General features: G+C 43.6%; 1 protein-coding gene across 3 annotated transcripts in view; it reads right to left on the bottom strand.

The window, feature by feature from the left end:
• Nucleotides 1–19462, bottom strand: part of KCNH7 (potassium voltage-gated channel subfamily H member 7) — a 212292-nt gene that overhangs the window by 3756 nt on the left and 189074 nt on the right. For all 3 annotated transcript variants that reach the window (XM_064164067.1, XM_064164073.1, XM_064164079.1), the window contains 3 exons: nucleotides 14114–14377; nucleotides 5885–6053; nucleotides 697–889 (listed from right to left, as the gene is read on the bottom strand). In XM_064164067.1, the coding sequence (XP_064020137.1) occupies nucleotides 697–889; nucleotides 5885–6053; nucleotides 14114–14377 (626 nt within the window). The remainder of the gene's footprint in view (nucleotides 1–696; nucleotides 890–5884; nucleotides 6054–14113; nucleotides 14378–19462) is intronic.

Below are 19462 nucleotides of genomic sequence, written 5' to 3'. Positions count from 1 at the left end.
GGTGTCCCTGGGCATGGCAGAGGGGTTGGAACTGGCTGATCCCTTGTGGTCTCTTCCAATCCTGATTCTATTTCAAGGTCATCAAGTCCAATTGTTTAGAAATGATATGCCCAAGCTGTTAAACTCCAGAAATCCCAAACACATTTGGAAAATCATCAAATTTTCACCTGAACAGAGTTGAGGTGGTAAATGTATAAGGAACCACAGGTATATCTGTGTGTTCATAGCTCTAGCAGTAGCAAGGAACTGGACATAAGAATGGTTTTAGTCCCTCCCACTTCCTTATATATGACTAAGCATTGTGCTGCATCAGCTGGACTTGTATGGCCTATGCCTTCATGAAAACACAGTCATGGTGCTTCTCAGGGCTTCAGGAATGGGATCAGATGTATCAATGCAGGCAGGTCTTGTGCTTGGGAAATGTGTTTATAGCTGTCTAGTACTTGTACTTTCTGCTAACTGTTGTGAAAAGCATGATAAAGCAAACCAGTCTGATTATTAGCTGTATTTGTCTAAACTGCATGGAGGATGTGGCCTCAAACTAGGGTGTCTAAATCCCCAATGGAGGTGCTACATGAAAATACTTCTGTATTCCTTAAACTGATGAACAAGCAATTAGACTGGCATGCATTCCTTCCATCAGAAGCTAAAAACATGAGTAAACCCCTTTTTAAATCTTACTGGACATGCACATACCTGAGATGAAGGACTGAAACTTTTGTCTGTTTTAATTGATGCCACAGGTTGAAGCTTTTCTATCACCTGGACTGTTGGCTGGTGATACTCTGCCCCTGCAGTCACCATGCTATAGGCAGGTGGAATGAGTGTTGACTGCCTTTGCAGGAGCTGCAGGATTGTTTGAATATCAGCAGTCATTTGGGATTCAAGCCTAGAGAATTACACAAAATCAGTTAGCTTTTGGTCAGAAATAAGTCTATTTTAACACATTCACTACAGATGCAATCAAGAGGGACCTGCAGCTTATTAATAAACCAAACTATTGCTTCTTATGTCATACCCATGTCTTAAATAGGAAAGAACAGAAGAGGGAGTACTGAGCCCTTCCAAAGCTTGCTGCCTTTCCTTTCCTTTGCAGGAGATATCTGTGTGCCTGTCTTTGGTCGTTCTGCTGCATTAAGAATGTTTTACTACTGTCCTTTGTGTTGCAAACAACAGTAACACAGTGGACCAGGCTTTTGGTTGAAATGAACTGCAGTAAATGCTCTCCATTGTACCTAGATTGATTTGTACTGGCTGAGGATGTGGCACAGTTTCTGATGCATCCCACAATTAATTCTGGTGGTCCTAATGCTAATACAATGCACTGAAATAAGCAGAAAACAACATCTGTGTTTTTCCACAGTTAGAAAATGGATCATGTTTTCTAGCTCATAAAACAAACCAACCCACAAGAGCCCAAATCTCCTTACTGTGAGAATGTATTCAGGCTTTGTGGTTAGTATCAACATTGCTGATGTTCAGATTTAGTAGTTTTCTCTTCCACCACCTCCCCCTCACTTAATTTTTATGTTGTTTGTGCTTAAAATTTCATAGCACTGAAATGATTTTCAAATGGTCTTGACAAGATATGTGAAAACCTCAGCAATAGACAATGCCTGCTGTGCCTTCCCAGCAGCTGGAAAGCTACAGAACATGCCATGACTGACTGTAATGCAGACATACAACCTTCTGTATTGCTACTCATCTTCTGACAGACTAAACAAATCTTTGTCAGTGTCATGGTAGGCCTGATAGCCTGAAATAGGCTTATACATGTCCTGGCTTGCCCAGACATGTTTTTCTGCTCTCCCTCCTTCTGTTTTGGGGAGCAGCAACTGTGGGAAAGAGGACAAAGAACCTGCAGCCAGTGAATCTAAGGACTCTGGTCTGCCCAGACTTGTTTGCATCCTGTGGTAAACAAGGTACACACACTTAGCTTGTGTTGGCCTTGTGCAAGGCCTATGCTTTTCCCAAATTTGGGTAAAGCAAGCCTGTGCTTTCACCTAGTGTGGTCAAGCTTGGATAACTGCCATTCTGACTGGCTCTTCTGTGCCCAAAGGCCGATTAGTCTTGGGCTGTATTGATAAGCATTGAGCAGCTAATGCAATGTGCTCTGCTGTTGTATTTGTGCCTGCTGTTGCTATTGCTGCTGCTGCCTCACTGCATCCTGAAACTGCCTGTGAACTCCACTGCCTCGAGTTTACCAGGAACAGCCTCTAGATGCCTCCAAGCGATCGTCCCACGTACCCAGCATAACATTGTGCTAAGACTGCACACTGCAAGACATCCTGCCTACACCTGAAAGTCTCCTGCCAAGATGGGAAGTCCTGGAGATACACAGATAGATCATCCAGGGGAGCCAAGGGACAAGGTCAGAGACTGCCTGCCTCCTTTCCCCAGAAGCCTGGGAAGAATCAGCAGTCTCAGCAGCTGACAAGTAATAGAATTGCCTGAAAGCATTTGGGTAATGTCTGAAGCTGTAGCTAGCTCTGGGAGTCAGGAAATAATATTTTGTGAGTAAATACTTAAAGCTTCTTGTGATTCACCATTGCCTTCTGCCATAAGTAGAAAGGAGCTTCTTGAGTCCATCTAGTGGACAAGTGGTATTTGGTCATGAGAACCTTCTCTTCCAGTTCAATAAATGTTTATATATTTTGCAAGTTATTTCTAGATTTTTTTTTTTGTTGTTGTTATCTGTGTAAAACTTCCATGACTGTGCAAAGAACTGATTATTAAAATTTGATGGTCTTGGAGTGAGAGCTCTGAATATTAACATTAATAAACAATATTCTGGAAAAATATCTTCTTGCATGAATTAATTGCCCCTTCATTAGAGCCAGCAGCCTTTAATGTCGTGAAGGTTATGACTTGGGCTCTCTACAGTAGCAACAACTGCTTCTGTGCTAGCAGATTCTTGCTTTCACTAAGTGCTACACCAATGTTATTTTTTATCATGATGGAGTTGCTCATTGCCTCAGATGCTTTTATTTAAAAAAGACAATGAAATTCACAGAATCAACCACGTTGGAAGAAACCTCCAGTCCAACCTAGCACCCAGCCCTAGCCAATCAAATAGACCATGGCACTAAGTGCCCCATCCAGTCTTTTCTTGAACACCTCTAGGGATGGTGACTCCACTACCTCCCTGGGCAGCCCATTCCAGTGCCAATCACTCTCTCCATGAAGATCTTCCTCCTAATGTCCAGCCTAGACCTCCTCTGCCACAACTTGAGACTGTGTCCTCTTCTTCTGTTGCTAATTGCCTGGGAGATGAGACTGGTTCCCCCACCTGGCTACAGCCTCCCTTCAGGTAGCTGCAGACAGCAATGAGGTCAGCCCTGAGCCTCCTCTTCTGCAGGCTGCACACCCCCAGCTCCCTCAGCCTCTCCTCACAGGGCTGTGCTCCAGGCCCCTCCCCAGCTTTGTTGCCCTTCTCTGGATACCTTCCAGTATCTCAGTATCCCTCTTGAACTGAGGAGTCCAGAACTATTTCATAGGGACTGTGGGCTGAGCATCTAAATTTCTGTTCATTCATCCATGGGTCTCATGACATGAACTTGTTTTAAAACTTGGAGAAGGGAGGGAAAAGTTATATATGCAATATTAATGAATAAAGACTTCTAGAGGCATTCTTTGAAGCATTGGGGAAATCCAATCAAATGCTAACAGTGAATGGAGCAGCTTTTGAATTCACAATTGGCTCTAATGTCTGAGTTTCAGCCTTTCTTTGTGAGAGCTGATGTCACAAAACCAGCTTCTCCTAATAAAAGAAAGAAATGTAATTCTAAATACCCTTTGGACAGACTTTTGAATTAATTTGGTGTGCTCAGGCCACACCTTGAGTACTATGTCCAGTTCTGTGCTCCTCACTGCTGTCTACAGCTACCTGAAGGCAGGTTGCAGCCAGGTAGGGTTGGTCTCTTCTGCCAGGCAACCAGCAATAGAACAAGGGGACATAGTCTCAAGTTGTGCTGGAGGAGGTATAGGCTGGATGTTAGAAGGAGGTGCCCAGGGAGATGGTTGAGTTGCCATCCCTGGAGGTGTTCAAGAAAAGCTTCCATGAGGCACTTAGTGCCATGGTCTGCTTGACTGGACAGGGCTGGGTGCTAGGTTGGACTGGATGAGCTTGGATTTCTCTTCCAACCTGTTGGATTCTCTTAAATTCCAATTATTTTAAGAGAAAGAGAGATAACTCTAGGCTGTATTTCTTGTACAGTGCCTTTCCTTCCTTCTGTGTCAGTTTAATAATCTGAATGTTATGCCATGGCATAGTAAACTTCAGGAAGATATAACCACAATTTTAGTCCAGCGGATCGAATCTGCTGGTCTAAGGTCCCAAAATCCCTGATAGTGTGAAAAGCTTTGAACACATGACCAGAGTTACAAGTTCCCAAATAACCTGAAAGTGTGAAAAGCTCTAAACACATGACCAGAGTTGCAGAATTAAATGATTGATAAAATCCCTGCTACTTTAAATCATAGTTGATCAGCAACAATCACATTTTCTCACTCGGGAAAACCACTGAGAACATGCATGAGAGTTTGATGAAATATAGGTAAATTTGACATGCAATCAGTTGCAAGAGCTTAAAGTTTCAGGGAAAATTATACCTGGAAGGCCACACACAGTTGATGGAAAACATGCAGCTGCTTAATTATATGACTTTACAGCTACTTAGATCACTTAGATTTACTGCCCTTAGAAATTATGGCAACTTAGGCTTGCACGTTGGAAATATCTTCTTAATGTGCTGCACAGTATTCAGAAATGAAAACCACTATGTTTTGATTGGCTTATGCTGGAATAAGGAAGCAATATGCAGTAAACCTGCCTTTAAAGTGATTGCTGAAATACACAGCACAGAATGCCAACGAAGAGCTGCTAAAGTGTAATTAGGGCTGCGTGCCTGTCGTAGTGTTTGCCATGGAAAAATACTTAAAGTAATGGCATTGCAGAGAGAAAGTACAAAAAGAAGCCACCCCAGACCTGAGCATAGGGCAATTGATAATTAAGTGAAATTACCTGGTAAATTATAGTGCAGGATGGATCAAAACTCTGTAACTGTATTTTAAGATGCTATAAGCTACGCTGCTGAGCTGCCAGCAAGGAATGGTTGTGTCAGAGAGCAACGGAGAGAAGGATGAAACACTTCTAAAGCTAAGGTAATAATAGATTCTGACAAAGAGGGCATGTTTTCTGTTTTAACTGCTGTATGTGTTTTGCCCTTTGTATACTTCTATGTGTTAGTGCTATTACAGAGACAGTTGCAAATAAGTTGGTGCATCAAAAAGGCTATTTGGCTGCAGTACGATTTTTAAAGGAGGGTCAGCTTGTTTACTTTGGGTCTCCAGGAAAGAGAAACTACTTCAGATATTGAAGATACTGAAAGTTGCCATTTTTATGGATGTGTAAGTACCTAGAAAAGAGAATTCTTGGCGAGTCAAGATTGAAATGTAACAAGTTTAGGTGCTGCTGTACAGCTTCTTGGTTAAGAAATTCTGGTCTCCTGAACAGTCGGTTGAGGAGAAGGGCTTTTCTGCAAGGCAAGCCAGAGTAGCTGATAGAGGCTACTAACCTAGAGGTTACTAAACTAGAGGTTAGTAACACAAGTATTCTTAAATGAATTAAAACAACTCTGTAGCAGCATTCCCAGAGTGGATTTTTCTAAGTAAGGCTGAGTTCAGGGGATATTTGTGCTCTTCTGAACGCATCTGGACAAGAAAGTGCTGTTCCAACCAGGCATATTTCATGCTTCTGAAGATCACACTGCTTTTTATAACTTCTGGGCAAATTCATTCTTCCTCTAATGTCTCATTAATATCAGTTGTATTATGTACTTTTTCAAGCCTGTGTTTCCTTTTCCAGTCACAGCTCTGTTTTTACCTGTTGAGTTGCTCTTGAAGTAAATCTAACCGGTTCTCTACTTCCCCATATATAAAGTCGCTTTCAGTTTCACAGATGCCCCAGGAAACATGAGGTAATGCTGATTGGACTGGGGAGTCCTGGTAGTCTTGGATGTTCTCTTGCTCCCAGTTTCTTTTATCAGTGATATCTGGTGAAAACCAAAACATATGAAAGTAAAGCTTTCTATACATGCTGTTGGAGGGGGTTTGGTATCCCATAAGCATCACATTTAATCATGTTTCTCACAAGCTGGAAAGTCAAATTGGTAAACTAGCACACTGTCTGAACAACTCTTTGTTCTTGACTACTGTTTAAGGAAAGATAAAAGTGGTCCCTCCATGTTAACATTTTGAAGCTGAAGATGAATAAGCAGCTTTGTTTCATTAGCATCTACCTCAGAACAATAGTTTTGGCTTTTACTGTCAATGAAGGGGTGCCAGATCGTAGGATCATAGAATCAGTTAGTGTTGGAAGGGACCACAAGGATCAGCCAGTTCCAACCCCCCTGCCATGCCCAGGGACACCATACCCTAGAGCAGGCTGCACACAGCCTCAGCCAGCCTGGCCTCAAACACCTCCAGCCATGGGGCCTCAACCACCTCCCTGGGCAACCCATTCCAGCCTCTCACCACTCTCATGCTCAACAACTTCCTCCTCATGCCCAGTCTGAACTACCCACCTCCAGCTTTGATCCATTCCCCCCAGTCCTGGCACTCCCTGGCAGCCTCAAAAGCCCCTCCCCAGCTTTTTTTTAGGCCCCCTTCAGATGCTGGAAGGCCACCAGAAGGTCGCCTGGGAACAGATTGAACAGCCCCAACTCTTTCAGTCTGTCCTCACAGCAGAGGTGCTGCAGCCCTCTGATCGTAAGCCATGCCCTCCAGTCCCCTAATCATCCATTAGTTACACAGATGGCAGGTTGGAGAGAGAGAGAGAAGTGCATGCAGCCAGAGCCCAGGAGCAACTCTGTTATCTATATTTATGTTCTTGTTTTTATCCATCTCAGCAAGCCTATGAGTGCAGCAGACATCACCACTGTTTCCTTTTCACAGCCTAGCATCTAGTTCTTCTCATCAAAATATCCCAGCTAGGCTCACACTAGCAGAGTTACCCTTCTAATCCTTATATATTGTCTGTACAATATATACATATTTAAAACCAGTCTTCATAGGAGTAATCTAGATTTTTTTTTTTTTTATTTCCAAGCCTTTGTAAAAAACCTGCTGATGACTACTCCAATTTTCACTGTGTACATGCTGGGTCCAAATTCCATCACCACTGCTTGTGATTAAACACTTTCCTTACCACCTAAAAGGAACTCAGAGATGCTGCTTTTTGCTTGGATTTCTGCTTTGAGATAGTTTTACTTCCTCTGTGAATTTGCTTTCTTTACATCTCTGTGAGTGTATTAATTACAGAATCATAGAATCAAGCAGGTTGGAAGAGACCTCCAAGATCATCCAGTCCAACCTAGCACCCATGCCTGCCAATCAACCAGACCATGGCACTAAGTGCCTCATCCAGGCTTTGCTTCAACACCTCCAGGGCTGTCGACTCCACCACCTCCCTGGGCAGCCCATTCCAATGCCAATGTCTCTCTCTGTCAACAACTTCTTCCTAACATCCAGCCTAGACCTCCCCTGGCACAACTTGAGACTGTGTCCCCTTGTTCTGTTGCTGGTTGCCTGGCAGAAGAGACCAACCCCACTGACTACAACCTCCCTTCAGGTAGTTGTAGACAGCAATGAGGTCACTCCTGAGCCTCCTCTTCTCTAGGCTAAACATCCCCAGCTCCCTCAGCCTCCCCTCACAGGGCTGTGCTCCAGGCCCCTCACCAGCTTTGTTGCCCTTCTCTGGACACCTTCCAGTATCTCAACATCTCCCTTGAACTGAGGAGCCCAGAACTGGACACAGCACTCAAGGTGTTGCCTGACCAGTGCTGAGTATTGGGGCAGAATAACCTCCCTTGTCCTGCTGGCCACAGTGGTCCTAATCCAGCCCAGGATGCCATTGGCTCTCTTGGCCACCTGGGCACACTGCTGACTCATGTTCAGCTCCTCTCTACCAGCACCCCGAGGTCCCTTTCTTCCTGGCTGCTCTCAGCCACTCAGTCCCCAGCCTGTAGTGCTGCTTGGGGTTGTTGTGGCCAAAGTGCAGAACCCTGCACTGGCCTTGTTAAATCTCATCCCATTGGCCTCTGCCTACCTATCCAGCCTGTCAAAGTCCATCTGCAGGGCTCTCTTACCCTCCAACAGATCGACACCTGTTCCTAGCTTGGTGTCATCTGCAAACTTACTGATGATATACTGAATCACAGAATCACAGAAATTCTTAGATTGGAAAAGACCTTGAAGATCATCAAGTCCAATCATGAGTTAACATTCCAGGCTCTAGGCTGTTTCTTCTGCTCACTAAAGTGGTGAAAGTTTACAAATCATTTATCATAGGATATGCCAGTTGCTCATATATGTATGAGACACAGAATGAAGATCTTGCTGGGAGGAGCCTCCAGGTGACATTCTCACATTGAATAGTGCTTTTTCTGTGTCTTCCCTTCCCAAACCTCTGTTGCTTTGAGTATCTCTGTTGCTTTCAGTACTGCTGTTGCTTTGAGCATCTCTGTTGCTTTGAGCATCTCTGTTGCTTTGAGTACCTCTGTTGCTTCGACCACCATTGTTGCTTTCAGTGCCTCTGTTGCTTTCAGTACTTCTGTTGCACAAACAGCCAAAAATTGCTCAGTACCACACTCAGATCCTCCTCTACTGAGATAAAAAAACTTCAACACCAGCTCAAGACAACTCCTGTTTGGGTTGTATTTGCTACTGTTTAACTACAAGAAGTTACAGAATGCATTAGAAGTTCTTACTGCAATAGTCCTACAAATGTCTGCTTCAACCTGTAGCTGGACCAAATCCTTGACTGCTTAGAAGGTGTTAACCTCAGTTGGATATATAAAACCCAGTATTCCCTGAGTGGTTTGCTCAGAGCTTCCCCTAACACTTCTTTTGGCACTGCATGCTGATAACTCAGCACAGGTTACATTCATTTCACACTTGTGAACTTCTTCTAAGCAACCCTCGCAGCCAGAGCTGTGTTTCAAAGTAGAGTTAAAAACACATGTAAGAGGTTTGTCCAAATGCTAGTAGCTAACCCTTTCCAAACACTTCTTTGATCAGTGTTGCTCTAAGTAAAGAACTAATAAAAGAAACCCCAATCCTGCTCAGATTTAGTATTTCAAGTAGACTTAACCAGGAAGGGGAGCTCTCAATACATGACTCAAAGCGTAGGAGGAGGCTCTTCTCTCTTTTTATCAGTGAAGGATGCTTGCTACATTATCTGATCTTCTGTTAGCAGGTGCTAGAAGGCTTCCTGGAGGTGTAGAGAGTGTTTGAATTTCTTGTGACATGACCTATAACTGATTTTATGCACTGGGTAGAAAGAAGAGGGGAGAGATCTCATCTTGGCTACACAGAAACCCGTTCAGCTTCTTAGCCATTTAAGCCAACAGAAGAAAAGAGGCAAATGGTGTTACAGAAGCCTGTAATTTGGTTTTAGCAGGCACACATGGCACAGTTTGCAGTGCCCAAGGAAGTTGGAAAGCTCTCAGCACAAGTGAAGGGAGCAGATTATGACAAATCATAGAATCATAGAATCAATCAGGTTGGAAGAGACCAAAACAGACTTCCAAATCCATTGACCAGTCAAGCAGATTATTCTCATCTATCAAAATCAGAGAATCACAGAATCACTTAGATTGGAAAAGCCCTTCAAGCTCATCAAGTCCAATCATTAGTTTCCCACTGACAAGTCCTTGACTAAACCAAATCCCTCAGCACAACATCTCATCACTATGAATCACTATGGTTGGAAAGGACCACCAGGATCATCCAGTCCAACCTTCATCCCAGCATCCTTCATCACCAGACCATAGCCTCAAGTACCACATCCACTCTCCTTTTAAACACCTCCAGGGATGGTGACTCCACCACCAACCTGGGCAGCCTGTTCCAGTGCCTGACCACCTGCTCAGGAAAGAACTTCCTCCCAACATCCAACCTAAACCTCCTCTGGTGCAACTTGAGGCCATTTCCTCTTGTCCTATCATTAGTAAGTGGGGAGAAGAGACCAGCTCCAGCCTCACTACAACCTCCTTTTAGGTAGTTGTAGAAGGCAATAAGGTCCCCTCTCAGCCTCCTCTTCTCCAGACTAAACAACCCCAGCTCTCTCAGCTGGTCATGCTTGACAGACCTCTCCCCAGCCTCATCACCCTTCTCTGCACCCACTCCAGCACTTCAATGTCCCTCCTATGCTGTGGTGACCAAGACTGGACACAGTACTCAAGGTGTGGTCTCATGAGTGCTGAGCACAGGGATATGATCACCTCCCTCCTCCTGCTGGTCACACCATTGCTGATACAGGCCAGGATGCTGTTTGCCTTCTTGGCCACCTGGGCACACTGCTGGCTCATGTTCAGCTGCTGTCCACCAACACTCCCAGTTCCTTGTTTGCCTTCTCCCTGTAGGGCTGCTGTAGGGGTTGCTGTGGCCAAAGTGCATGACCTGGCACTTGGCCTTGTTAAACCTCATGCAATTGGCCTCAGCCCATTGCTCCAGCCTGTCCAAATCCCTCTGCAGGGCCTTCCTGCACTCCAGCAGATTGACACTTCTACTTGATTTGGTGTCCTAAAAGCCTGAGAACTGACTCAAGTGTGCAACTCAGTTCACTTGAACAATTCAAGACTCAGTCCTCTAGCCCAAATAACCACTGAGTGAAAGCAGAAAACAGCATTTTCACACAATGTAGACATTTCCAACCATAGAAGAATTAATTCTCAGGTCTTCTCAAACTGGGCTTTCATGTCAGAGGTTGCATTTTAGGTTTATGAGAGAGAAACTTAGGCAGTTTCCACCCGTATTATGGGATACATTATTAATAGTCTTTCCATTCATTGACAGTAATGACTAAAGCTTAAAACAAAACTTAATTAAATATGTATCAGTCACAGTGGTAATGAATTGCAGCAGCTTTTTACAAGGGCATTTGTATTCAAGATTTAAAAGGTACCCTATAGGAGGGGCTGTAAATGTGCATACCTACAAGCAGAGTGCATAAAAGTGCATAAAAATAGTTCATTGTGCTTCTAGCTACTTTTAAGGTAAGTTATAATAAGTCTTTAGTTAATACCAGGGGGTAAGAACTTAGTTTAGAACCTATATCAGGTAAGAACTTAGTTTAGAACCTATACCAATCCATTCTGATCTTGTTTGATTGACCTGGAAGTTGCATGAAAGATAATGAGGTTTTACACATGTTACCAGAAATGCATAATCACAAAGTAGGGGAAAAGAATGTGGTCTTAATCACAATAAGTAACCTTTAGAGGTGCTAAATTTAGCTCAAATAAAATCTGCAAGAGGTTGCCTTGGAAAACGTTGCTATAGCTGCAAGGACACATTTCTGGCTATTGGTAGGCAAAAAGGTAAGCTTTCGAATTGCAGTATGCATGCAACAAGTTTATATGGTGCAGATTTGCATAGCCTTAACCTGAGGAAAATAGGCTTTGTGTATTCATGCCTTTGAGATGTAAAAAGTATGACTTCTGGCCTGATTAATCATTAGGTACACTTCAAATTACAGCCCCAAACCCTGAACTTTATTGAATGATAGTTAAATGGTTAAATTGTCTCAACAGAAACAACCTGCTAGGGACAACAGCATTAAACAGTAAATGTGTAATTCTGCCCTTCAGACTGAAACAATCATAGAATCATAGAATCAACCAGGTTGGAAGAGCCCTCCAAGGTCATCCAGTCCAACCTAGCACCCAGCCCTATCCAGTCATCTAGCCCATGGCACTATTTAAATTGCACATTAATCTGGATCTTTTAATTGATTTCCCCTTTCCATCAATGAGAAAATGAACATTTTAGTATATTAGATGCCATTTAATGATGTAATCTTCTAACTCTATGTAAAAGTAACTGAGATTACTGAATAGCTTCTCATCATTTGTCATACACAAAAGCTCAAATCTATGTTTTTGTGTGTTACTTAGAATCACAGAATCCATCAGGGTTGGAAGGGACCACAAGGATCATCTAGTTCCAACCCCCCTGCCATAGGCAGGGACACACAATCTAGGGATCAGGCTGGCCACAGCCTCATCCAGCCTGGCCTTAAACACCTCCAGCCATGGGGCCTCAACCACCTCCCTGGGCAACTCATTCCAGACTCTCACCACTCTCATGCTCAACAACTTCCTCCTCATGTCCACTCTGAACCCACCCATCTCCAGCTTTGCTCCATTCCCCCCAGTCCTGTCACTACCTGATAGCCTTAGAAAATCCCTCCCCAGCTTTTTGTAGCCCCTTGCAGATCCTGGAAGGCCACAAGAAGGTCACCTGGGAGCCTCCTCTTCTCCAGACTGAACAGCCCCAACTCTTTCACTCTGTCCTCATAGCAGAGCTGCTGCAGCCCTCTGAGCATCTTCCTTGCCCTTCTCTGGACATGCTCCAGCATCTCCACATCCCTCTTGTCATAGAGGCTCCAGAACTGGCTGCAGCACTCCAGGTGGGGTCTCAGCAGAGCACAGCAGAGGGGGAGAATCACCTCCCTGGCCCTGCTGGCCACAATTCTGCAGCTGCAGCCCAGGCTCTGCTTGGCTTTCTGAGCTGCAAGTGCACACTGCTGGCTCGGGTTGAGCTTCTCATCTCTCAGCACTCTCAAGTCCCTCTCCTCAGGGCTGCTCTCCAGCCAGTCCCTGCCCAGCCTGGATTTGTGCTTGGCATTGCTTATGAAGATTGCTTATGGATTAGTTCTCTGTGATGCAATGGCACTCTTTTCCCAGCACATACAGCAAAGTGGAGTAACACTCTTTCAAGGCATTATCAGTTTTGCCTCAGTTCATTTTTGTTGTGCATTCTTAGCAGAGGGAACAAGAATAATTTTATCAAAACATGGGTTTGTTTTTTTTTGCCTGTGCAACCCTCAATATGTTTGTCTACCTCTCTGTGCTAGTTTGAGGCTAACTGCAATATTTTAGTGAGAGAAATTAGATGATAGGCTGTGAGAAGGAAACAATGCTGATGTCTGCTGCACTCATAGGCTTGCTGAGATGGATAAAACCAAGAACACAAACATAGGCAGGACAGTGTGGGTCTCTGTCACAGCTGATGCCTGTACTTTCCTCCCTGGCCTGTTTCTGTGTAACTAACCCTTCTGCTTTCAAACCCTCCTATCTCATCCTCTGATCTCTCCTTGCACATAAGGCATAGTCTGGGATAAGTTAGAGGAGTGGAAAGGAGGTGGAAGGGTGTTTGGGAGCCCCTCCTGGGGACTCTGGTTTCTGGAAGGGCTGTTGTGCTGCTGTATTACCTTTGAGTTGCAATAACTTCATAACTTTAATAACTATTAATAAAATTAATAACATAATACAATAAATAACAACTTAATAACTTTAACTTTCTGTGTATAGCTGTATATATTGTCAATATCTGCTAGTATATTGTGCTAAACTGTAAATAGAAAGCTTCATTCCTTAATTCCCATCTTGGCTGAGTCTAGTCTGAGTGATTTCATAAGAGTGAGGGGGGTGAGTAACACCCAAGCCACCACAGGGTTTGATGGATGTTGTAAACCCAGTGGACTTCCTTTTAAGCTGTAAATTTCAGGATTAAAACCCCAAAATACAGGTCATACATTTCACTGCTTGTTAATTTCTTGTCAAAACCAAGTTGGGTGATTTCATAGGAGTAGGGGGTGGCGGCAAGTAACATCCAAACCATCACACTCTTGTCATCTAGAAGTTTTCACTGTCACCCAACCCTGGCATATCAAATACCCTTTGAGAGATTCTTTACTGCTTGGAGTGCAGCTTTCATCCACAGGCACTCAGTGATGTCCAGTACCAGTTACTAAGAGTTTGTTTGTATTACTTTCTTAAGGCAGTTTAGATACAAGAGGATTTATTCACAAGTCCAGGAACAGACTTTTGGCTACTCTGTAATCCAGCTCCACAAGTAGAGCATTAAACTACATCAACCTTCTTGAGAGAGATTAATTTTTGATCTAAAATACTCTTTTTCTCGTTAAACTTTCAGGAGTCAACATTATGTAAGCAATCAGTAGAACCACTCAGAAAAAGGATCTTTAATAATCACATTAAAATCCCCTTTCTGCTCAAACTTCACCAAACAGGAAGAGCTGCATTACCTTTACAAGAGCTGCTTCTTTTCTCAATGAGAATTTCTTCTGCTGCATGAACCATGTCTTCAAAGTCCATGGCTGTAGTTTTCTCTGTTACAGATGGGTAGTCAGCTATCCCAGAGAACAGGGGCTTTTGCTCATCTTCAGTGGAGGAAACGAAAGATGGTGACCCACTTTTTTTCTCCTCAAAGTGCTTCTTTGTAGATGGGTAGTAAATGGTGGTGTCTCCTGAAGGTTCAGGATCACTGTGATCTTTCTCTTTGAAATAATCTGATAAATAGAAATAATTGTGTACAGTAACACCCAGTTCATGAAACTCCTACTTTCTTTTTTATCATGGCATATGGATAGGGGTGATTTTTAGATCATAGAATCATAGAATCAACCAGGTTGGAAGAGACCTCCAAGATCACTCAGTCTAACCTAGCACCCAGCCCAAGCCAGTCATGTAACCGTGGCACTAAGTGCCTCAGCCAGGCTTTGCTTGAACAGCTCCAGGGATGGTGACTCCACCACCTCCCTGGGCAGCCCATTCCAATGCCAATCACTCTGCCAACAACTTCCTCCTAACATCCAGCCTATACTTCCCCTGGCAAAACTTGAGACTGTGTCCCCTTGTTGTGTTTCTGGTTGCCTGGCAGAAGAAATCAGTTGGGAAGTTCACTGTCTATTAGAATAAATTCCTCTAAAGACATTTCTTATTTCTGTATCAGAAGAGATTTATATTTCTTTGGAAGTCCTAGAAGATGTATGGGTGTATGTATGAAGAATCACAGAATCATAGAATGACAGAATCAACCAGGTTGGAAGAGACCTCCAAGATCATCCAGTCCAGCCTAGCACTCAGCCCTTGTCCTACTGGCCACACTGTTTCTGAAACAGGCCAGGATGCCATTGGCTCTCCTGGCCACATTTTTGCTGGTTATTCTTTTATCAGTAAAGGCAAATGCAGTAATCAACCACTCAACCTCAGAATTTCTGGACCCACCTAAACTGGGAACATATTTCTCTCTGCTCACCACCACCAAATCTCAATATAGTAGCAAGAAACCCTATTGGTACAAAAAAGAAATGAGTTCCACATCTGTCTTGAGAAGATCATCTCAAAACAACTTTCCAAAGTAGCCCAAACTCCTTAGCCTTTAGAATTAACTGCAATTCTCTGAATGTCCAAACTTCTGAATAATAGAAGTACAAACATGCTGTAATATTTATGGTATCAGGGTACCAATCAAGTGGAGAATTAATCTTCCTTTAACCACATTTTAGGTCTGTAGTGAGGAACAGCAGGTTCGGTCCTCTTAAGAAGTGGCAAATAAAACTATATTTGAAGTGAATACCTTTAAAAACACACTGTGAAAATGAAATGGGACTCAAACCCAAGAGTCATTGTTTATGAATACAGACAACTTCTCCGCTCTGTAGTAAGTTAGCCATGGCACAGGAATGTGCCCTTGTGGCCAAGAAGGCCAATGGGATCCTGGGGTGTATTAGGAGGAGTGTGTCCAGCAGATCAAGGGAGGTTCTCCTCCCCCTCTACTCTGTCCTGCTGAGACCTCACCTTGAATACTGCCTTCAGTTTTGGGCTCCCCAGTTGAAGAGGGACAGGGATCTGCTGGAGAGGGTCCAGTGGAGAGCTATGAGGATGATGAGGGGACTGGAGGGCATGGCTGATGAGGAGAGGCTGAGGGGCCTGGGGCTGCTTAGTCTGGAGAACACTGAGAGAGGATTTGATGAATGCTTATAGGTATCTGAGGGCTGGCCAGGAAGGGGGAGACAGGCTCTGCTCACTGCTCCCTGGGATAGGACAAGGAGCAATGGGTGTAAATTACAGCACAAGAGGTTCTGCCTCAACACAAGGGGGAACTTCTTTACTGTAAGGGTCACAGAGCACTGGAACAGACTCCCCAGGGAGGTTGTGTGATCTCCTTCTCTGGAGCCTTTCAAGGCCTGTCTGGATGTGTTCCTGTGTGATCTGTGTTAGATAGGATTGTCCTGCTGTGGCAGGGGGGGGTTGGACTGGATGATCTCTTTGGGTCCCTTCCAACCTCTAACATCCTGTGAGCCTGTGATTCCAAACTTGAATCTCATTTCCAATTCAATATTTGGTTATAGCCATTTTTAACTGAAGTGTCAGGATAATTCCAGTTCTGCTATTTATTTAAAACACATTTTATCAGAGTAGTCTCAACAACATATAAATACTGTAACTAGTTTGCATTAACTTCCTGGGGAGACAGCATGACTTCCCATCTGCTTTGTGCTAATTACCAATCAACATAGCTCTGGTGTGTCTGTAGTCTTTACAGCCTACTCTAATGGTTAATACAACATTTGGTATATCCCCTAGGTTTCTTCACTGTTTTCTGGTCAACAGAAGGAAATGAAGCTGTGGCTTCATCTAATTCTTTTTATCTGCACATAAAAAGAATGCAACATCCAAACAGAGCACCCTGCAGGAGTCCAGACATCTGTGACCAGTGAGGACTGGTAATGGTGAGTGAAATAAAACCAATACCAAGGCAGACCTTCTGTAATTCTACCCTCTTGAGTCTCCAAAGGCAATTAACACAACCTTAGACCGAAGTGACTTCCTCCTGCTTCTGTTAAGCAGGCTTACCAGCTATAAGTGAGTCTGGTGAAACTGATAATGCAAAGATATCAGCACAAATGCAAATGGACTGACTGTGTAAAGCTCTTGGGGGATACTCAGATTGGATTCAAGTAGCACAGTCTCAGCAATCCCATCTCTAAAATAGTACCAAACCAAAAGAAAGCTTCATAAAGAAATTGTAATGCAGATGATTCCCATGGCTCTTCTTTCAGGAGTATATGGTGATCTATATACAGGCATGCTACAGTAAATTGTCTTAATTACTTCCTGCTTGACTGACTTCTACCTGTGAAAAATAGCTTCTAATGAAAGCTTGAAATTGCCATTTTTAGGGCAATTTTTTATGTTCATGGGATTTTGTGCACTAAGGGTAGCTGTAATGAACACCCTGTGGAATACAAATCAATCAGCAGACTAATTTTAAGAGGAGGTCATTGAGACTCTAATGAAAAAAATCATATAGCAGCTGAAGTGTAGCAGACTGTCTTGTCTTATCCAGGCTGGATAAGGCTCTGGCCAGCCTGCTCTAGGGTAGGGTGTCCCTGCCCATGGCAGGGGGGTTGCAACTAGATGGTCCTTGTGGTCCCTTCCAACCCTAACTGATTCTATGATTCTATGATTCTATGATTCTATGACTACAGCTACTATGTACAGTTCCTCATACTTATCAGTACTAAGTAATCATGAACTAGTTTAACATTTCCCTTCCAACCCTGACTGATTCTATGATTCGATGATCTGTCATATTCGTAGGATACTAATTTGTCTAGATACAAGAAGCCAAATTCTGCTAACAATTACACTGCTGTAAAACCAGAGTCATTTGATCATGTTTAGTTGCCATTTCATAGAAACATAGAATCAGCCAGGTTGGAAGAGACCTCCAAGATCATCCAGTCCAACCTAGCACCCAGCCCTAGACAATCAACCAGACCATGGCACTAAGTGCCTCATCCAGGCTTTTCTTCAACACCTCCAGGGACAGTGACTCCACCACCTCCCTGGGCAGCCCATTCCAATGGCAAATCACTCTTTTAAACACGTATCAGGACAACAGAACATACTCTTTTCCAAATGCTGTCTGGCTATAATGAACTCACTGGCATTGCATTAGAAGAACAGCAGAGGTCTGATGAATGTAGGGGGTTTGCCTACTGAAATCAAGGAAGATTTATTAATCAAGTGATCTATTTCAAAAGATGCATTTTTGGATTTAGAATCATAGAATCAGTCAAGGTTGGAAGGGACCACAAGGAGCAGCCAGTTCCAACCCCCCTGTCATGGGCAGGGACACCCTACCCTAGAGCAGGCTGCACACAGCCTCATCAAGCCTGGCCTTAAACACCTCCAGGCATGGGGCCTCAACCACCTCCCTGGGCAACCCAGTCCAGGCTCTCACCACTCTCATGCTCAACAACTTCCTCCTAACCTCCACTCTGACTCTCCCCACCTCCAGCTTTGCTCCATTTCATAGAATCATGGAATCAACCAGATTGGAAGAGAGCTCCAAGATCACCAAGTCTGACCTAGCACTCAGCCCTGTCCAATCAACCAGACCATGGCACTAAGTGCCTCAGCCAGGTTTTTCTTGAACACCTCCAGGGATGGCGACTCCACCACCTCCCTGGGCAGCCCATTCCAATGCCAATCACTCTCTCAGGCAACAACTTCCTCCTAACATCCAGCCTAGACCTCCTTCCATTGCTTTCATTTGCTAGCCCTCTGGGTGCATTCAGAGAGTGAAAAGTTGTTTTCCTTTAAAAAGATTCTTATTTAATGCTAAAGAGTATTCTGCCTGGAGAATAATCCTATGATACTCTGCAGCTAGAATAGGAACTCAAATGGAAACTGTGTTTTTCATTTGTCTTTTTAGGACCTGATAATGGTGTAGTAATTTTTCTGTGCTTCAGCCCAAGGTCATAGTCTCTGTAGGTCAGTGGAAATATGTGACAAATAATAGAGAATCATAGAATGGCTTGAGTTGGAAAGGACCTCAAAGACAATCTACTTCCCATCACTCTGCTACAGGCAGGGATATCTCCTACTAGACTAAAAGCATCACACAGCCTGGTCTTAGATGCTTTAAGGACAAGGCATCCCCAACTTCTCTAAGCAACCTATTCCAGTGTTTTAGTCAAGAGTGTGAACCTCTTCAGTTTTGTCTTCTTTTTGTAACGTTATTGATTTGTGGATTTTTCCAGAAGACTACAGTTTTCTGTCTGTGTGTATGTACATATGGTTAAGTTCACTTTCTGTTCCACAGACTCTAGGCTTCAAAAGGTTTCCCTTCCTGCTTTTCTGTTTCCAAAATAAATGTAACTATTAAAAAAACACACCTCTCTCATCTTAGTGCTTCTTCCTTCCTTTTCCAGGAAGACAAAATTCAGTTTCTGATTCTGGCTGCTGGAGATTATGATTTTGTAACTCCCTGCTTTACTGAAGATGTATAGTTTTATGTTGTACTCTTATTTTAGCTTCTTATGCATTTTGTATGCCTGCCAAGTTTACAGCCAATATCCTTTGACATTTGCTGTCTGAAAATTTGAAAAGCCTCACAGTAGTTATCAGAAGGTTTGTGTCTTGCTTTTTGCACTTTCATTGGCAAAGAGAGGGGAGGAACTGGGTTGTCATGAGGGCAATGAAATAGAGCTATGACACAGACTCACAAAAATGCTGGCATGAAATCCATCTTGGAGGGGTGGCTACCAGAGACCAGCAAGTTGCTTTTGCATGCAGTAATA

This window comes from Pogoniulus pusillus, chromosome 2 (genome assembly GCF_015220805.1).
Source record: "Pogoniulus pusillus isolate bPogPus1 chromosome 2, bPogPus1.pri, whole genome shotgun sequence".
Lineage (NCBI taxonomy): Eukaryota > Metazoa > Chordata > Aves > Piciformes > Lybiidae > Pogoniulus > Pogoniulus pusillus.
This window is presented reverse-complemented; position numbering and strand designations above follow the sequence as displayed.